Raw genomic sequence first — 16,319 nt, 5'->3', positions numbered from 1 at the left:
ATCAAGAGTATGATTGGACAGTTGCTAAATCAGGGCAAATGTGTTTTTTATGAGAGACTATAGACAATCCTCTTACCTCCGGAATTTTATGAATTTTGTCCCAGTCAGGATAAAACGGTTTGATTGAAAAACTCGGTTATAGTCGGGTATCCCTGTAATGCACAAGGGAAATAGACATCTGTCACATGTTGCAGTGTTAGTCTACTGTTTAAATCGGTGTAAGTGTGATTTCAAAATCAGGTATTTTCAACAAAATGTGGATAGTACTGTACGTGTCTGTGCTATTTATCATGATAAGCATAATCAGTATGTTATCAAAGAATAATGCATTTAAAATGATCGAACAGTAGCCAAGGATAGTTAACAATAGGTGGGTAGTTTGTGATATATCTTCATGTCACGGTCTGTTGCTCTCTCGATCAAGCAGGGGGGGTGTGATCAACAACCAAACAAACACACTCTGTCCAGAGGTTAGGGCAAGGAGAAGTGTACACAACATCAATCAAACTGTATCTTGGTGTTCCTGATGGAGCGAGCAGCCTTCCTCTCTGAGCTCCGCTCCCTCACTGCTCACAGCCACTCACAGTATTTGGCCAACATTCGATTGTGAATTTATTTTAAGGTGGGGGGGGGGGGATTTTTCCGTCCCAGCCAAAGTCGATATATAAGACTGAGGTGGTATTTCAAAGGACTAGGGGACTTGTGTATAAACGCCCACTCATTTGTTCCCTGTAGCATCTGTACTTGGCACGGGCGTAACGAGTGTTACTCCGTGACCTATGCGGCTGATACTCCTACTCAATATTTTGTGACACTTTACTTTTTCCTCGTTGCTATGAGGAAATGAAACCAATCGTCATGTCCAACAATGCAGCAGTCAGCAGTAAGACCCATCCAAACTTTCCACAAAGGATTCAGCCAGAGTGCAAATTATACATTGACAATTGGGGGGGGGGTCAACTTCTTCTCCAGGGCGTGTATCAACCCCCCCGACCTGTTGTTCTTACCTCTTTTTTTTTAGGGGGGGGGGGGGGGGGGTCCAAGTCCAAGTCTTAATCAGAGGGGTCAGACCCCCCAAACCTCCCCGTAATTCGTACCCTGGATTCAGCCTATTCTGAAGCTGAGAAGAGTCATTCAAATGCAATACTGTTTTCTCCATGTCTAAATAGAGTGTCTGTACTTGTGGTACAGCGACGCGTTGGCGACACCACCCCTGAAGGAGCAACCCTCTTGATTCACAGCTCACTTCTCCTCCTTAATTAAGCAAACGCTCTGAAGCGGAAATAATGTTACCGGCCCTCAATCTCATTACCAGTTTAATTAAAAAATAAATGTGCTGGAACAAACATAGGTGGTGCTCTGGACAGTCAAGTGACTTAAATGTCACAATAAGGGTGAAACATAGGACACATTTTCAATGATTTATTAAATGGCTTTAAAGACTTTGAAAGATCATGAGGGATAAATAATATGTGCAAATGTTTGTTTGTAAGTTTGTTTGAATTGTCCATCTAACTTATCATCATTTAACAATTCCGAAACAACCAAAACAATGATCTATTTCATAAGTCCACACTTAATAGCTATGGATTGACAATAGATACTAGTCACTTTAATGACAATAAAATATTGCCACTTTTATGGAGGCTGTATTTCATTGTACAATTTAACGGTAATGACAGACATTACTTCAACCCATAAAACAGTTGTAAATTTGAAAGTTCTTGTCTGGCAGTTTCTTTCCACGTTATGTGTTTATGGTAAGGCATCCCGCGACAGTTGCATTGACTAACAGAGAGATTTACAATCTAAAATAGATTTTGACACATCATTGTTCAACCAGTTTTCTTATGGATGTTTTTGTCTTTTTGTATTTTAAATTGCGATATAATTATAGGCTTTGACGCCAGAATGTGTCATGTTTCTGAATACACACATGAGAGAGTAAGTGTGGCACGACCCTCTGGGACACTTCAAGGACAAAGCCCTGTATGTCTGCTGAAGCTCCAACTGTCCTCACCCTTAGTGGCCAGTAGATGGCACACAACGCGCTTGTCCGCCTTGTTTCATAACATTATTCCCGATACCAACCAAACCACAACATCATGGTACAAAAACGCTTTCCGTATGCAGTTTAAACATGCTTCAGTACAGCATTTGGGTCGGTTTACATGGTTGGTTGAGAGATTTGTGTATTTTATGCAATTTCAGCTGAGAGGTATACTTTAAATAGTTTCCTCTGGTGAAGAACATTTAATTTTACCCGTCAGATTATCCTACCAAGGTTTACTGCGCATGTGCACATTGATATTGCGTCATTTTTGTCACTGTAAAATCATACGAGGCTATTCTTTAATTTTAGACTGGTAGAACAATCTGATGAGGTATTTTGCACTGTGATATCATCTTACTCGTTTATTTTAGACAGCTAGGACATTCTGATTATGTATTTTGCACTGTAATATTATCCTACCTGTTAATTTTAGACTGATAGGCCTACTGGTAACAGTCTGATTCGGTACGTATTTTGCGCTGTAAAATCATACTACCAGGATTTTTCTGTCGATGTGGTAGGATGGATCGATAGATAGATATATCGATTAATCTAGCTATAATTTTGCGCTACGTTAGCAACATCTGACAACGTGGGACCAGGACAAATCAACAGAACACCGATCCTGGATCGGTACAGAGAACTGCTTTCGTCACGTGGTCCGTTAATCCCTGTCACTGTCACCGAGGAACGTTTCTGCTGTCATTAGCCAGAAGGACCGATCACGCTGCGAAATGGAGGTGATGCTTTCATTGTACAGCAGATGTTTTAATATGTTTACTGTACAACAAATTGTAAAGACTGCTTCATTATATTCAAAGTAGCCGTCCGTGTAAAAAAATTGTGATATTTGAAGTGCATCGTTGAATCCGGTGACTGCAGCTATTAGCTAACACTAGCTAGCTAGCTAGCTAGCTAGCTTCCTTCAAGTCCTGTTTGACTCAAATCAACAGCCAGGGCTAGCCATATTACATGATGCTACAATGTTACTTCCAGAATTGTCAAGGCCTCGATCGTTGCTGATCATATTTACAAGCTAGAGACACTGGTTCCAGAGATCGAACAGACACACGTGGAGTCAAATGTATCCAAGTGTTGTCACATTTGTTACGATGTTATGAATTGCTGTTAAGTACAACGACGATGTTAGAGCAAATTATGTTTTGTCTATAAATGTAATATTGCAGACTGATGAAATTGTTGTTCACATTAGCTTCAGAGCTAGCTAGCCAGCTAATTTAGACTGGCTACCTAACCCCAGTTAGCTAAATACGAGTGCGTCCCTTAATTCCCTCTTTCCATTATGAAGGTTTTTAAGGAGTGTTTTGAATGTTAATGATTACATTCAGAAATGCGTTCCCTTTTCTTAGGATGACAGCCTATACCTGCTGGATGCGTTTTAGCCCAGTAGCACAGGTCAAACGTGGGAGTGAGGTCAAGTGTACAACTGTCAAGTCTAACACTGTTTCTGATCAATTGCTGGTTTCCTAAGTAACTTAATCAGATTTGGCTTTTGACCCCTTTCTTTGACCTAACAGGGGCGTGAGTCCAAGGAGCCTGAACAACTCCGAAAGCTGTTTATTGGAGGACTGAGTTTTGAAACTACGGAGGAGAGCTTAAGAGCCCACTTTGAACAATGGGGAAAGCTCACAGATTGTGTGGTGAGAAAAACCATTGTGACATTTCATATTTTCCACATGACAGATAATAAAGAATGAGTCTGATATTTTGTGTGTTTTTAAAGTAACGTGACGACCTCCCCACTGTCCTTAAGGTGATGAGGGATCCTAACAACAAGCGCTCGCGAGGGTTTGGCTTCGTGACGTACTCCTGTGGCGAGGAGGTGGATGCCGCCATGGGGGCCCGCCCGCACAAGGTGGACGGTCGCGTGGTTGAGCCCAAGAGGGCTGTGTCCAGAGAGGTTAGCCTAGCCAGCTGAACTAACCTCATGGGGCTAACCCAGTTAAACCAACCCTGTTGGAACTATTCACTTCTGACCCTTGTAATGTATCCCAGATTCACTTCCAGGTGCATCTCAGTTGAACGAGAACATGTTGTGCTCATGTCGATGTGCTCGGTCTCAGGACTCCTCGCGCCCTGGCGCCCACTTGACGGTGAAGAAGATCTTTGTGGGCGGCATCAGGGAGGACACGGAGGAGTATCACATACGAGAGTACTTTGAGACGTACGGCACGATCGACAGCGTTGACATCATGGAGGAGCGGCAGACGGGCAAGAAGAGAGGGTTCTGCTTCGTCACGTTCGACGACCACGACACCGTCGATAAGATCGTCGGTGTGTTGTCGTTTTGGGTTTACGAATTTGTCTTCTATTATCATTTTAATTTTCAACAAAACGCTGGTAAACGCGTGTAACTATTCTCTTTTTGTCTACCTTTCAGCTCAGAAATACCACACTATCAACTCCCACAACTGCGAGGTCAGGAAAGCCCTATCTAAACAGGAAATGATGTCAGTGTCAAATCAGAGAAGTAAGTCTCCACAATAAACGGTTCATTTTTTTGTTCTCTGCCACAAACAAAGAGACGCCCTACGTAATAAAGCTGTTATCCTGTAAATTATCGACTCAACGACACTTTCAAGGGTACTGCACTCACACTAAAGTCCTTAGTGCAGTGGTGGAACTGTACACAGTTAGAGCAGTGCCAATTCTTCCATGTAACCGTAATTGTCTTTTAGACAGGGGTGGAGGACCAGGGGACTACATGGGCAGAGGTGGAGGTTTTGGGGATGGCAACTTTGGCAGAGGCAAGTGCCCTGTTTTTGACCATGACAACTACAGTCGCCGGGTGAGTGGAGTCGGGCGCTCTGACGGATCGCGTACCCCCTGTGTTTCAGGAGGCTTTGGCGGAGGGCGCGGCGGTTACGGAGGGGACGGCTACAACGGCTACGGGGGAGACGGTGAGCGTTCACAAACACTCGGAGGCGCCGCGTGTTCGTCAGGCGTCGCCGAACGCGGCGGCGTCACCCGAGCCGCGGGCCTCTCGTGAGCGCTGCGTTTGCTGTGTCTCCAGGTGGGAACTACGGAGGGGGGCCCGGCTACGGCGGCAGCCGGGGGGGCTACGGAGGGGAGCCCGGGTACGGCAACCAGGGGGGAGGATTCGGAGGATACGACAACTACAACGATGGAGGTACACAGAACCTGTCGGAGGTGTTGGCTCATGTAGTTAGTGATCCATGAGCCACTGGAGTTGGGGTGTCTGGTGTCTGGATAGGGCGCTTGCTCGCTCGTTTGACACCTGTATTGAATTTCTTGTGGTTGATGCTCAGGAAACTTCGGTGGTGGAGGAGGAGGTGGACATTACAATGACTTTGGCAATTACGGTGGGCAGCAGTCCAGCTACGGACCTATGAAGGGGAACAATTTTGGCGGCCGAAACTCCGGAGGTCCTTACGGAGGTCAGTGAAGTCTTTAGCTCCGGTTACGCTCTTTAAATATATATATATATATTTTTTTTTTACCAACATATGTAAATATCGTGATTTCTGAAAGTGTAAATAACTTCTGACAGTTATTTACACTTTGTTGGAGGTTGTGACAGGTTATTGTTTTGAACGGGCTGATCATCGTTCGTTACAGGTGGATATGGGTCCGGAGGTGGAGGTGGTGGTGGTGGAGGAGGCTATGGTGGCTCACGGAGATATTGAGTTTTGACGCCGGGGTGAGTTCCATTCGAATCAACATGCCTGACCACACACAGCACACTGAGAGTACAAGTGTAGAATAACTGTTTTGTTCTATCCTGTATCCATTCAACAGGCTTCAGATCTTAGCAGGAGAGGAGAGGAGGGGTGATGGGAGGAAGCAGTGGTCAGGAAAGCTGCAGTTTAACGTTGAGGCAGTCGTCTTGAGAGCATTAGAGGAACACAGAAGCCAGACACGTTACTCGAGCTAAAATGGGAGGAGCTAATGCAAAAAGGGGACTGTTCTTCAAGCTCAACAGCCAACCAGTGTAGACGTAGAACCTTTTCCACATTCTGATAGATGTTTCCCCATTTACACATTTTCTCTTTTGTGTATATGAAGTGTGTGTGTATTGTGCCTGTGGTATCGGGAGTAAAAACTACATTTATTTTTTATTTTTTACTCTGCAGTCAGTTTTGAATGATGCGTTATGTTGCTATAGATGTATTAGATTTAGATCTGAAGTCTTTTCATCTTTGTCACTGAAGAATTTGGTTTTGTCAAAACATCCCAGGCATTGCAGGCCCATCTATAAGCTTTAGCTGGCCATTTTTATTTGAAGTTATTATGATTGCTTGTTTCTCAGTGTCATGTGTATTTTGATTTTGTATTTGAAGAACAGCATGTAATTCATAGTATTAGTGTAACAAGCAATTTTAAGCAGACTGGACATTAATTAAGGGAATGTTTGACACTACTTGTACTCAGTAAACAGAAATCTAGATTGTTTAAATATTTTGAGAAGTGAAAAAAAACAAAACAGATTAAATAAAATTTGTTTAGTAAAGTACTTTGAGGTTTTAGTGCGTCATTGGCTGAGAGAGAGAGTTGCATTTTTTTCTCCATTGCGTATTTGTCTGTAACGAAGTGTAGTAAAAAGCCATGTCCGAGAAGAACCGTTTTCTTGGAACTACTTTCAAAGATCTTTTTTTTCCCCCAACCCCATGGCTCAATGGCAAGACAGTCCGCTAGTCCCTAGGGCCAGCCTCACAATCCACCTATGCCAGTTTTGAGCTAGTAGGAGCCTCATCAGCGGAATAGTATGGAACAGACTGTCAGACAGGACCTCTGCAGCTGCAGCACAGTGGACGAGTCAGCATGTTGAGAGAGGAGACAGCTTCCACAGCCACGTCCAAGGAGGGGGAGCGGGCAGTTTCCACGCCGTGTAGTGAGCCTCTTTTCCAGGCTAGCTAAACGTCCCCAGCAGCCGATGCTAGCGAAGAAAGACTAGGAAGTGCTGTATCTGGACACTCGGACATCCTGTTGAGTCAGATACACTTTGCCAGAGAATACTAGTTTTCAGACGTAACAGAAAGAAAAAAAAAAGGGAGTGAGTATTTCTCAAAAATGCTTACCTTTCAGAAGATGGAGCAGGTAAGAGTAACTACTTTGCTTGATTTACAGATTTGGAAAGAACCATTTCATCTGCTCTTAATGGCTGAAACTCTGTAAAGACCTGGTAACATGGAAGGTTCTGGATGGGTAAGACGGTTTTAAAGTATTATCCACGGCTGCCACTTGACACTCTTAAATGTACAAATACCACAGAGGTTGAACAATAGCATTTGGTCTGTGAAGTATGAGAGAAGGGTTCATTCACCTATTGTGTAGCCGATCAAATTGCACTTCTGCAAAGAATCTGGAGGTTTCTGGAGCAGTCCTTCCGTCAGTCAGTTTTCAGCTGGACACTGTTTGAACCAGGGCCTCACAGTGGCAGGAACATTCAAGGGAGACTTTGGAGACTCTTTTCTGACTGTAGTGCAGGGGCGTAGCCACGGGTAGGCCTGGGTAGGCACAGGCCTACCAAAATAGTTCTAAGGCCTACCCCAAAACGAAAATATCTCCAAGAAATTATGCACCGGTTGCACATTGCAAACTAAATAAGTAAAAAAAAAAAACTGAAAAGATGCCTATCTGTATTTTTCTAGGCCTACCCAAAAAGATTGTTCTGGCTACGCCCCTGGTGTAGGGTTTGAGAGCAGGGGTGAAACGTGGAGAGTCTTGGGTACTGTGACAGGATTTGTTCCCTTAAGCTGGCAAAGGGCATTGCTCCCTTGCTCAGAGACTGGATACGCCACACCACATGTACGGAAGCACACTGCTCTCTTTAAATTAAAGACAGACGCACACCCAGAACATTCTGCACTCCCATAGGAAGTCTTGACCATAAACTGTGAATAAAATAAATGATGCATTCCAAAAATGACTTGTTTTTTTATTCCTGAATAATGATATTTTCCCTCCAATTTCTTGTGATATGTTCGGTATGGATCATAGCTGTAATTCACTCAGTTGAGAGTCTGAACACAATTGAATTGGTCGATCTGCACAACAGAGTAGTTGTGTCACTGGGTAATGGTCACACAACAACAAACCTTTTAAATCATTTATCAAATTAGGAGGTTGTATTTTGTGGGTGGGTTATTTTCTCGTCCTGCATAAAGTAACGCAGGGTAGCAAAAGCTGAACTTGGGAGTGTACCTTGTCATTCTGCTATCTTTTGTTAGCTTTGTAGTTTGAAAAGAAAAGGGTTTGGTGCTCAAAGGTAATGTTGGTGAGTGAAAGTGCATCGAAGAACAAATACTACCAAGTGCTGTGCTTTCCAAAGTGTTTATCCAGTGGACCTTTGTAAAGTGTTCATGCATAGTTGACATGGAGTTGAACTGAACAATAGAGTTACTGTGGCATAACAGAATGAACGCTGTGTTGTCGGAGCCTGTGCACTGTACATGACGTGCTCTGTAGCATTAAAGGATTCGGGTCATCATGGGCCAGATTTAGTTGAATGCGCAAGTCTCTGTTCAGTAAAAAGTGGGGTGATTGATCAAGTCTAAAATTGTACAGAAACTTTGTGCTGATCCACATGCACTATTCAGTCTTCCGTACTGCCTTTGGTTGAAAGAGAAATCACATGGATTGTTACGTAATCTGTCTCCAAAACCATGTGTCCATCTGGTTCCCATAATGTGGCCTATCTGCAGTGTTTTTCCCAGTAAAGTTTCCAGTGTTTAGTCAAAGCTGAGTTCTGAGTCAAGCACGAGACCGATCGTCTATACGAATAGTTTATTATAAAGCACGAGAGAGCCAGGAGATAAAAAAAGATGGAACTGCAAATCAAAAAGTACAGTTTATAAAATAGATTTACGTAACAGTGATTGCAACAAAATTTGTAGCATACTAAAACGTGATATATATATATATATATACAATACATTTTCATATCTCGATAGCAAACAATGTGAATATTTACAAAGAATGTCAGTAAAAGAATCTCTGAGGAAAATAGAGAGCAGTACAAAAGAAATAAAATATCAAAATGTGTCAATAGAGATCCAGAGAGCGAGCAAAAACTATATAATAGTTCTGCTATAATAGTTCTGCTCTTCTAAAAGCCAAGCATCTACAAAGTTATCCTTGCATAGAGATATTACCATGATAACGCTGTACCACGTAATAAAGCAGATTGGTGCTAATTGGGACTGCTCTTGAGTGTCTTTTTGACGCGAGGCACGAGGAACACGCTGCCGTCGCTGGTCTGCTGCAGGGAGTACTCGGCTGGAGAATAGGAGCCCCCCTCCTCGTCTCTCAGCAGGCTGAACACCTCCAGGTACAGGGTGCTGAGCTGCCGCTTAGCCTCCCTCAGGCTGCCTGCGTTCAGCCTCTTCTCTTCCAGCTGACGCTCCCTCTCCTCCTTCAGGGAGTCCAGGTCGTACTCCAGGCCCACGATGTTCTCCATCTTGCGCTTGCGGCAGTTCTGCGCCGCCACCTTGTTCTTGCCCCGCCGGCGGATGTCCCGGACGAGCGCCAGCTGGGCCTCGTTGAGCTGGTGCTTGGACATCATCTCGTTGAAGTCGTCCACGGGCAGGTTGATGACGGTGTCCACGGTGAAGGGGATCTGCAGGGCCTTGGCCTTCTGCTCGTCTCTGGAGAGACGCTTCTCCGAGCGCTTCTTGGGCTTGTCTTTGGTGAAGGGGTGGCTGCTGTGACCCGTCTCCTCGTCCGGTTCCGTCTTGTTCGGACGGTGTTTCTTGCCCCGCTTCTGGGCGGCAGGGTCCGACGCCGAGAGGGGCTGTTTGAAGCCGTCCGGCTGGTAGTTCAGGGAGAACATCTCCGAGTAGTCGGACTCGGCACTTCCGGGGTTGCTGTCCATCTCCTCCATGTCCGAGTCGCTGAAGCCGTACGAACCGTCCCCGTATACCGACTTTTCGGGGGAGCTGGCGTGCGGGCTCGTGTTAAACGACACTCCCGAATCGGAGTCGGGGCATTCGGTCACGGCTTCGAGTTCCCCTCTGTCAAACATCTCTCCCGGAGACAGGCTCTGCGTGTCCATTGGTTCAAAGGGTGGCTTGTGGGCGGGGCCGGCCAAGGCGGCGCCGCCTCCCTCGGCCTGGCCGTGGACCGGGGCGGCGCTGCTCATCTCGCCGGGGACCTCGAGGTCTGGGTAGAAGACGTCGCAGAAGCCGTCTGCGCTGAAGGTAGTGTTTATCTCTGGGGCTTCCAGGGTCATCTGGCCCAGGTGGTCGGGCGGGGCCCCGGTCAGGAAGGCCCCCTCGAAGCTGTGGACAAAGTCCCGGGGGCAGGAGTGGGCCGCGCTGGGGCTGTCGTCCGTGGGCTGGGGCGGGGGGTAGAAGCTGTAGGCGGGGCTGTGTGACTGCGGGCTGCTGGTGGGCAGGTACCCTGACGTGTCCAGCAAGGTGTCCTCCATCTGCATGTTCAGGCACTGCTGCGAAACGGGAACAATTTCAAATGGTTTAAAGCCCCGTGGCGTCGGATCACAAGCTCTATACAACAAGCTGTGCCAGGATTATGTCTACATTCCTAACAGAGAATGTTCCTGTCCCTCAAACGAACACAGGGACCCAGAAGAAGGAACCAGACAAATGCCAAAGGGTTCGGCCCAGTCTGTTTACTGGCGATGCATGACTCGTATGTATGTAGGCACGCGTGCTTCCGTGTCATTATCTGCTATGTATTTCAAAGCTATTATGTTGCTACTATGGCCACAAGACCTCCTACTCCCCCCTCACCCCCCCTCGGATATGAGCACCCTCTATGTAGAAACCCGATCTCAGAGGAATTAGCTGTGTGCTTCTGCCTCTGCCTACGTATATATGCCCTACTCCCGCAGGCTCAACAAAGGTGAGCTTGTGCGCTGGTGCCTGTCTCCTGCCAGCCAGGCATTCTTTGTGGGTGTTTGTTCTGCGACCGCGGGGGGTGGGGGAGGTGGGAGGGGAGAATCTGCCTATTGTACCTGCAGCTCAGGGAGGGACAATAGCTCCATCCAGGCCTGCTCCAGGTCGGGGGAGGTTCTCTGCGGGGGCAGGGGGTCTGGGTGGGCCGGGATCCGGGCCACACGTGGCTGCTCTGGGGCCATCATTGTGTGGCCGCTGGCGGGGGCTGGAACCAAGGCAGCGTCCAGGCTGGAGGGGGTCGGCTGCAAGGCAAGTCGATTTGATTGGGCGACATTTCAACAAGGCGTTTTTTTTTTTTTTTTATGCTTCGAAAACAAGAAGAGGATTTTCAGGCGCTGCATTAACGCTCGCGGTGGGTTGTGTAAACAAGGAAGTGTGTTGTTGGTAAGAACAGACAGAGGAAAAGCTTCAGCCAGCGTTCTTACCTCAGAGTTCTCTACCAGAGGGAAGGTCTCAGCCAGCAGCTGCATACACTCATCAAAGGACATTGCGTCACCGTTGTCTTCTGTAAAACCAACATTCTGAAAAGAAAAGATTCAGGGTTCGTCATTCAGAGGAGTGGAATATTCCTGTTCTGCCACACGTATTATCCATGTTGACAAAACGGCGTCCCCTCCTTAGGAAACAATGAGGGAGGCGAAGCTGAACTCGACTGCACACGCAGCAGTTTCTAAAGAGCTAAATCCTCCCGATGCAAAACTCCAGAGCCACCTGTGTTTCTCTAATTACACGGGATGGAGGTGGTTACCTAGCTACAGCACAGCTGCGCCCCAACTGAGCGCGAAAGGAGTGGCCAGCTTCTGACATGACTGATGGCTGTGTGTGTGTGTGTGTGTGTGTGTACCTGTGTAATCTCCGAGGGCTCGCCGGCGTCCAGCGTCGGGCCGGGCGCCGCGGAGGGGGCGGCGGCGGCGGTGGCGGCGGTGCGAGGCACAAACTCGCCCGTCTCCTCGTCCAGCTGCAGCTGGGCCAGCAGGGCCTTCTCCTGCTGCCTCGCCAGCTCCTGCCTCTTTTCCTCCTCCGCCTCGAGCTGCCTCCGCAGCTCGCGCTCCTTCTGCCGGTGGCTGTAGTCGAACACCTCGCGCCGCGCCCCCAGGTCGATGTCCTGCCTCCACAAGATGTCGATCAGGTCCATGTCCTGGGAGAGAGAGAGGGGGAGAGAGAGAGAGATACAGAGAGAGAGAGAAAGAGAGAGAGAGGGGGAGAGAGAGAGGGGGAGAGAGAGAGAGAGGGGAGAGAGAGAGAGGAGAGAGAGAGAGAGAGAGGGAGAGAGAGAGAGAGAGAGAGGTGGGGGGAGGGGAAGTGGGGGAGTGGTGAGTGCGGCTTGAGAGACACGCCCCCTTACTGGCGCAGTTACGGGCTGCTGCTGCTGTGCCCCCAGGCTTTGCACAGAGGGGCCGCGCCCTCCTTTGACCACGACAGGCGAGGAGGAAGAGGAAGCCGCGTGAATAATGAATGCTGCTTCTCTGTTTACGGAGCCGCGTCGCCACCCAAGGGGGTGAGGAACACGGCGTGGCGTGCGGCCCGTCGCGCCAGACAAGACACAAGCCGCTCTCTGGCAGACCACGTCGAACCAACACGAGGGAACTGTAACCGTGGCACCTGGCACGGATCGCACTGCCAAACGCATGCCAGTTCATACATGACTGGACATTGAATCTTCCGATACCGTGTTAGATTTAGGGCTAGTTTATTGTAAGATGATCTCAACTTCCGCCCATCTCTTGGCTGTTGGAATCATATTGCTGCTAGCTGCCTGTTTGATGGGAATGTCCAACCATAGCCTGAGCTTAGTGTGCGACTCCATTAGGCCTCTTAACATACAGAGAATTTAGAGAAGGAAATGCTTCACAAAGTCGGCAGGATGTTGCATGAACCCAACATGTTTGGTCACAAGCTGAGCTCGGGGCATGTGACCTCCTGTTTATCCGTGGACAGGGGCAGGCTGCGGGTAGCTTCAGAGTCACAAGGACAGAACAGTGACAAGAGGGGAGAAAGCAGAAGGTGGCGTTTGAAGAACCGCTTGAAATCAGTTTCTGCATTTTCCTATTCATATCAAATCACAATCACCCAAGTAGTCCCTAACATATAGTCTGGTCCATTCTGTTTGAAGGCAAAAAACGAAATATCCAAAGTCAAAAATATGACAAAAACATGTATTTTTTTAACTACATTTTTCCTACATGTACAGTATGATACTATGAACAGTAGATAAGAGCGTGAACTTGCATCAGCGCCAGTCTCAAGGAGTGTTTACCTCAGTGTTGCATCAGGAACTCAACAAGGCCATGTTGACCACAGCCTGTGATGTCACTCCGGCTAGCCAGGTCAAAAGTCCCACCATTAATCATACAGCAGCTTTATGGGCACACAAACATGCATCATGGCCATGGGAGATGGTGGATAATTACAGCTTTTGGGGTCAGCCAAGTTTTACTGACACAAACAGCCCATTAGGTCCATTTGTCACACGTCTCAAGCGCTCACACACCACAACGTCTACATTGTTTCATCCTACGTCCGCTTTTTCTCAGTCTGAAACCAACTCGGACGACGACTTTCTCTGAGACAACTCGACATCTTCCTTACCAAACGTAAAGGACAGATGACTTCCGGAACTTGCGCAAATAAATCGATGATCAAAAGCTAAGGCTTGTTAATCCACGATGCTTGGCTCCGTGTTCATGAGGCCTTTGAGTCTACTCAGTGTCAGATGACAGAATGCTTATTTTACTGTGTGTCAGAACAAGTGTCACATTTACATTGAGTCATTTGGCAGGCGCTCTTATCCAGAGCGACTTACAGTAAGTACAGGGACATTCCCCCTGAGGCAAGTAGAGTGAAGTGCCTGAAGTGCCTTGCTCAAGGAGACAACGTCATTTGGCACGGCGGGGAATCGATCTGGCAATGTTCTGATTACTAGCCTGATTCCCTAACCGCTCAGCCAATCACACCTTGTGACGTTTGTCTTATTCACGCTATAACCGTGTTGTAAACAGATATACTACACTACGCATCAGTGAACCGATCCTTTAAATGGGAAATTAGTTCCTGGAAATGAAATGTATTCCAACATTAAAGTTTCAACTTGTGGGTAAACTTCAGCCTACAGACCGCCTGAATAAGCCTGAGTTAAACCAGTTTTGTAAGAGGAACCAGGGCGTTATGACGGCCTACCCTTCACAGGCCTACCATGGAGGCTGCCGCGGGGACAGTAGGCATACAGTTGAGGGGTTGGTTGCTTTGTAAAAAGGTTATTCATGGACTGTTTTGAAAGCAAATATTTACAGTGGCTTTTCAGGAAAGACAGGTTTGGTTTTTACACTGCCTTGAGACGCCATTCCTGACATACATGATGAAATCCTGCTTTCAATGCTTCCAGAATACATTACCAGGCACATATCAGGAAGTACAGTGACAGGTATAGTCCCGTGGGTTTAAGGTGTTTGGCCAATCTTTAGTTTTATTACTTTGGCCAATCTCTACTTTTATAATAGGACAATTACTTTTTTAACAGCTTTGAAACTGTGATCAGGATCTAAAAACTATCTGACTGGGTCTGTCGTTTCTTGTTAAGATTACGCGATGCAAATATCTTGATAAATAAAGCCAAAGTATATGGAAACTACTATTGTTATCCAGCAGCACTTCACTCAATAGGGCCTCTTGGGATTGAGCAATGAGCGAAGCAGGACCAAAGGTATCATGTTAGTTACGGGATCACACGCAATGGGGCTCCTTCACACGCGAGGGGGGCTGCGACGTCCAATAACCAGGCCAATCAAGACTAGTTTGTAACAGAACAAATCGGCTATGAATTTCATCATCGTCCATTTTCAATGTTTGGCCTATGTCTTGCTGCACAGAGGGACGCTTGATATTTAACGGCAACTTTCTACGTGAAACATCACCGCTATTTGAGTCGTTTCTCTGCGGCACTTAAATGACTAAGCACATTTTATCGTGGTGAAAGTAGGCTATAGTGGTAGCCAAATGAAAGAAGCGCATATGCTACAAAGCTACATGTGTAATGCACGGCACACGAAAAATTCATAAAATACAAATATTCCAACAGAATCAAGTTTACCACACTGTTATGACATAGGCTATTATTAGCTAAGTAGCATTATTAGCATAATTTGCCTATATGCCCGTTTCAAAAGCGACAATAAGAATGAGGGCGAAAATAGTGATAGGAAGAGAAGCTTTTATAAGCTCTTAATTAGTAGCCAATGAATTTAAGTACGTTGACAAATAAAACATATTCCATGTTACTTTTAAAGTGGGCTGTACGGTCTGTTAAAAAAACGAAACAACCAGAGCAGGTGTTAAAATGACCTCAATGTTCATTAAACAAATAACAGCATTACCATTTACCTGTTGACTTGTAGGCATTTTAGGTATCTCAATTTCCATAACAATGGAAAATAAAGTACAGTCTTCTTGCAAAGAAACGCCCCCTCCCAAACTGTTATTTGTATTCCTTTGAGGCAGTGTAAAATGGTGGTCTACCCGAAGACGAGTCTGGCGCAGCACGTTTGGTTTCGGAGGAAATAATGCTTCTAAATTCTTATGAAAATTACGGAAAACCCCAGGCAGCTGATGATGGCCACGCCCACACAGCCCGGCAGCCAGTCAAGCGCCCAAGCTTCTGGATCAGCGATGGGATCGTCCCTCTCAATGTTATACAGGACCGAAATATTAATTGTCTCTGAACAACATTGATCCTTATCATTAAAACAGGTTTACATAACGGCAGGCAAGACTTTACGAAACAGTCTGTGTTTTACAGCAAATGTCAGGGTTGTTACACAGACTCTCTAGCCTTTTTTTCGGTCATAGGCTACTCTTTCTTATTCAATACCAAAAAATACAAGTAGGCTAACCTGAACCCAAATAATATGTCCACAAACTTTATGTACATTAAAAAACGCTTGACGGACAAGCAGTAAGATATAAGAAAGATATGCTGAAGATGACCACTGATATCACAACGACACTTGACATTGACAAACCTGAAAGTTAGTTTATTGCATGGCGACCTCTTCCGGCTGTCTCCTTTACATGCACAGAGGCCCGGAGCCTTAAGCGCTGCCTCTGAATTTCAACAATCGTGCATCTCACCTAAATTACAAACGAAAAATAGGATGACTAGCAGAAACATGAGCTACAAAGCAAGAACTTTCGAGGCCTGGAAGTGTTTATTATTGTTGTCTTTGCACAGTCCTGAATGGCAATTTCTTCATATGAAATTAGCCTACACAGAAACAGTAAAACTGGTAGTATTGCTTGCTAAGCGTTTCTCAAGATTTTCCACAATGTGCCAGATGCAATGTGCTGCCCGCTGTTAGAAAGCGCAATGGATTATT

At 46.3% G+C, this 16,319-nt stretch overlaps 2 protein-coding genes across 12 annotated transcripts; one reads left to right on the top strand and one right to left on the bottom strand.

Moving 5' to 3' along the window:
* The first annotated feature begins 2,095 nt into the window (after positions 1-2,095).
* Positions 2,096-7,961, top strand: hnrnpa3 (heterogeneous nuclear ribonucleoprotein A3). 9 transcript variants are annotated; one of them, XM_084689803.1, is made up of 11 exons: positions 2,096-2,174; positions 2,632-2,793; positions 3,592-3,714; positions 3,828-3,974; positions 4,138-4,348; positions 4,455-4,544; positions 4,753-4,974; positions 5,088-5,204; positions 5,344-5,472; positions 5,616-5,735; positions 5,834-7,961. In XM_084689803.1, exons 2-10 carry the CDS (start codon positions 2,788-2,790, stop codon positions 5,726-5,728), a joined length of 1,158 nt encoding a protein of 385 aa, XP_084545929.1. In that variant the 5' UTR covers positions 2,096-2,174; positions 2,632-2,787; the 3' UTR covers positions 5,729-5,735; positions 5,834-7,961. The 9 variants fall into 9 exon arrangements, with proteins under 9 accessions (XP_084545929.1, XP_084545927.1, XP_084545928.1 ...); XM_084689801.1 differs by lacking the exon at positions 2,096-2,174 and adding an exon at positions 2,305-2,518; XM_084689802.1 differs by lacking the exon at positions 2,096-2,174 and adding an exon at positions 2,331-2,384.
* An 845-nt stretch (positions 7,962-8,806) lies between these two features.
* On the bottom strand, positions 8,807-15,519 carry nfe2l2a (nfe2 like bZIP transcription factor 2a). Of its 3 annotated transcripts, none has more exons than XM_084689793.1 (5): positions 15,328-15,519; positions 11,795-12,088; positions 11,376-11,471; positions 11,010-11,192; positions 8,807-10,481 (listed from the first exon to the last, which is right to left on the bottom strand). In XM_084689793.1, exons 1-5 carry the CDS (start codon positions 15,364-15,366, stop codon positions 9,228-9,230), a joined length of 1,866 nt encoding a protein of 621 aa, XP_084545919.1. In that variant the 5' UTR covers positions 15,367-15,519; the 3' UTR covers positions 8,807-9,227. The 3 variants fall into 3 exon arrangements, with proteins under 3 accessions (XP_084545919.1, XP_084545920.1, XP_084545921.1); XM_084689794.1 differs by having other exon boundaries at positions 15,321-15,344; XM_084689795.1 differs by lacking the exon at positions 15,328-15,519 and adding an exon at positions 13,208-15,202.
* Between the last annotated feature and the right edge of the window lie 800 nt (positions 15,520-16,319).

The sequence above is a fragment of the Hypomesus nipponensis genome, chromosome 23, assembly GCF_054491055.1.
Source record: "Hypomesus nipponensis isolate SF chromosome 23, ASM5449105v1, whole genome shotgun sequence".
NCBI classification, from domain to species: Eukaryota; Metazoa; Chordata; class Actinopteri; order Osmeriformes; family Osmeridae; genus Hypomesus; species Hypomesus nipponensis.
Note: the sequence above shows the minus strand (reverse complement) of the source record. Positions and strands in the feature narration are given on the sequence as shown.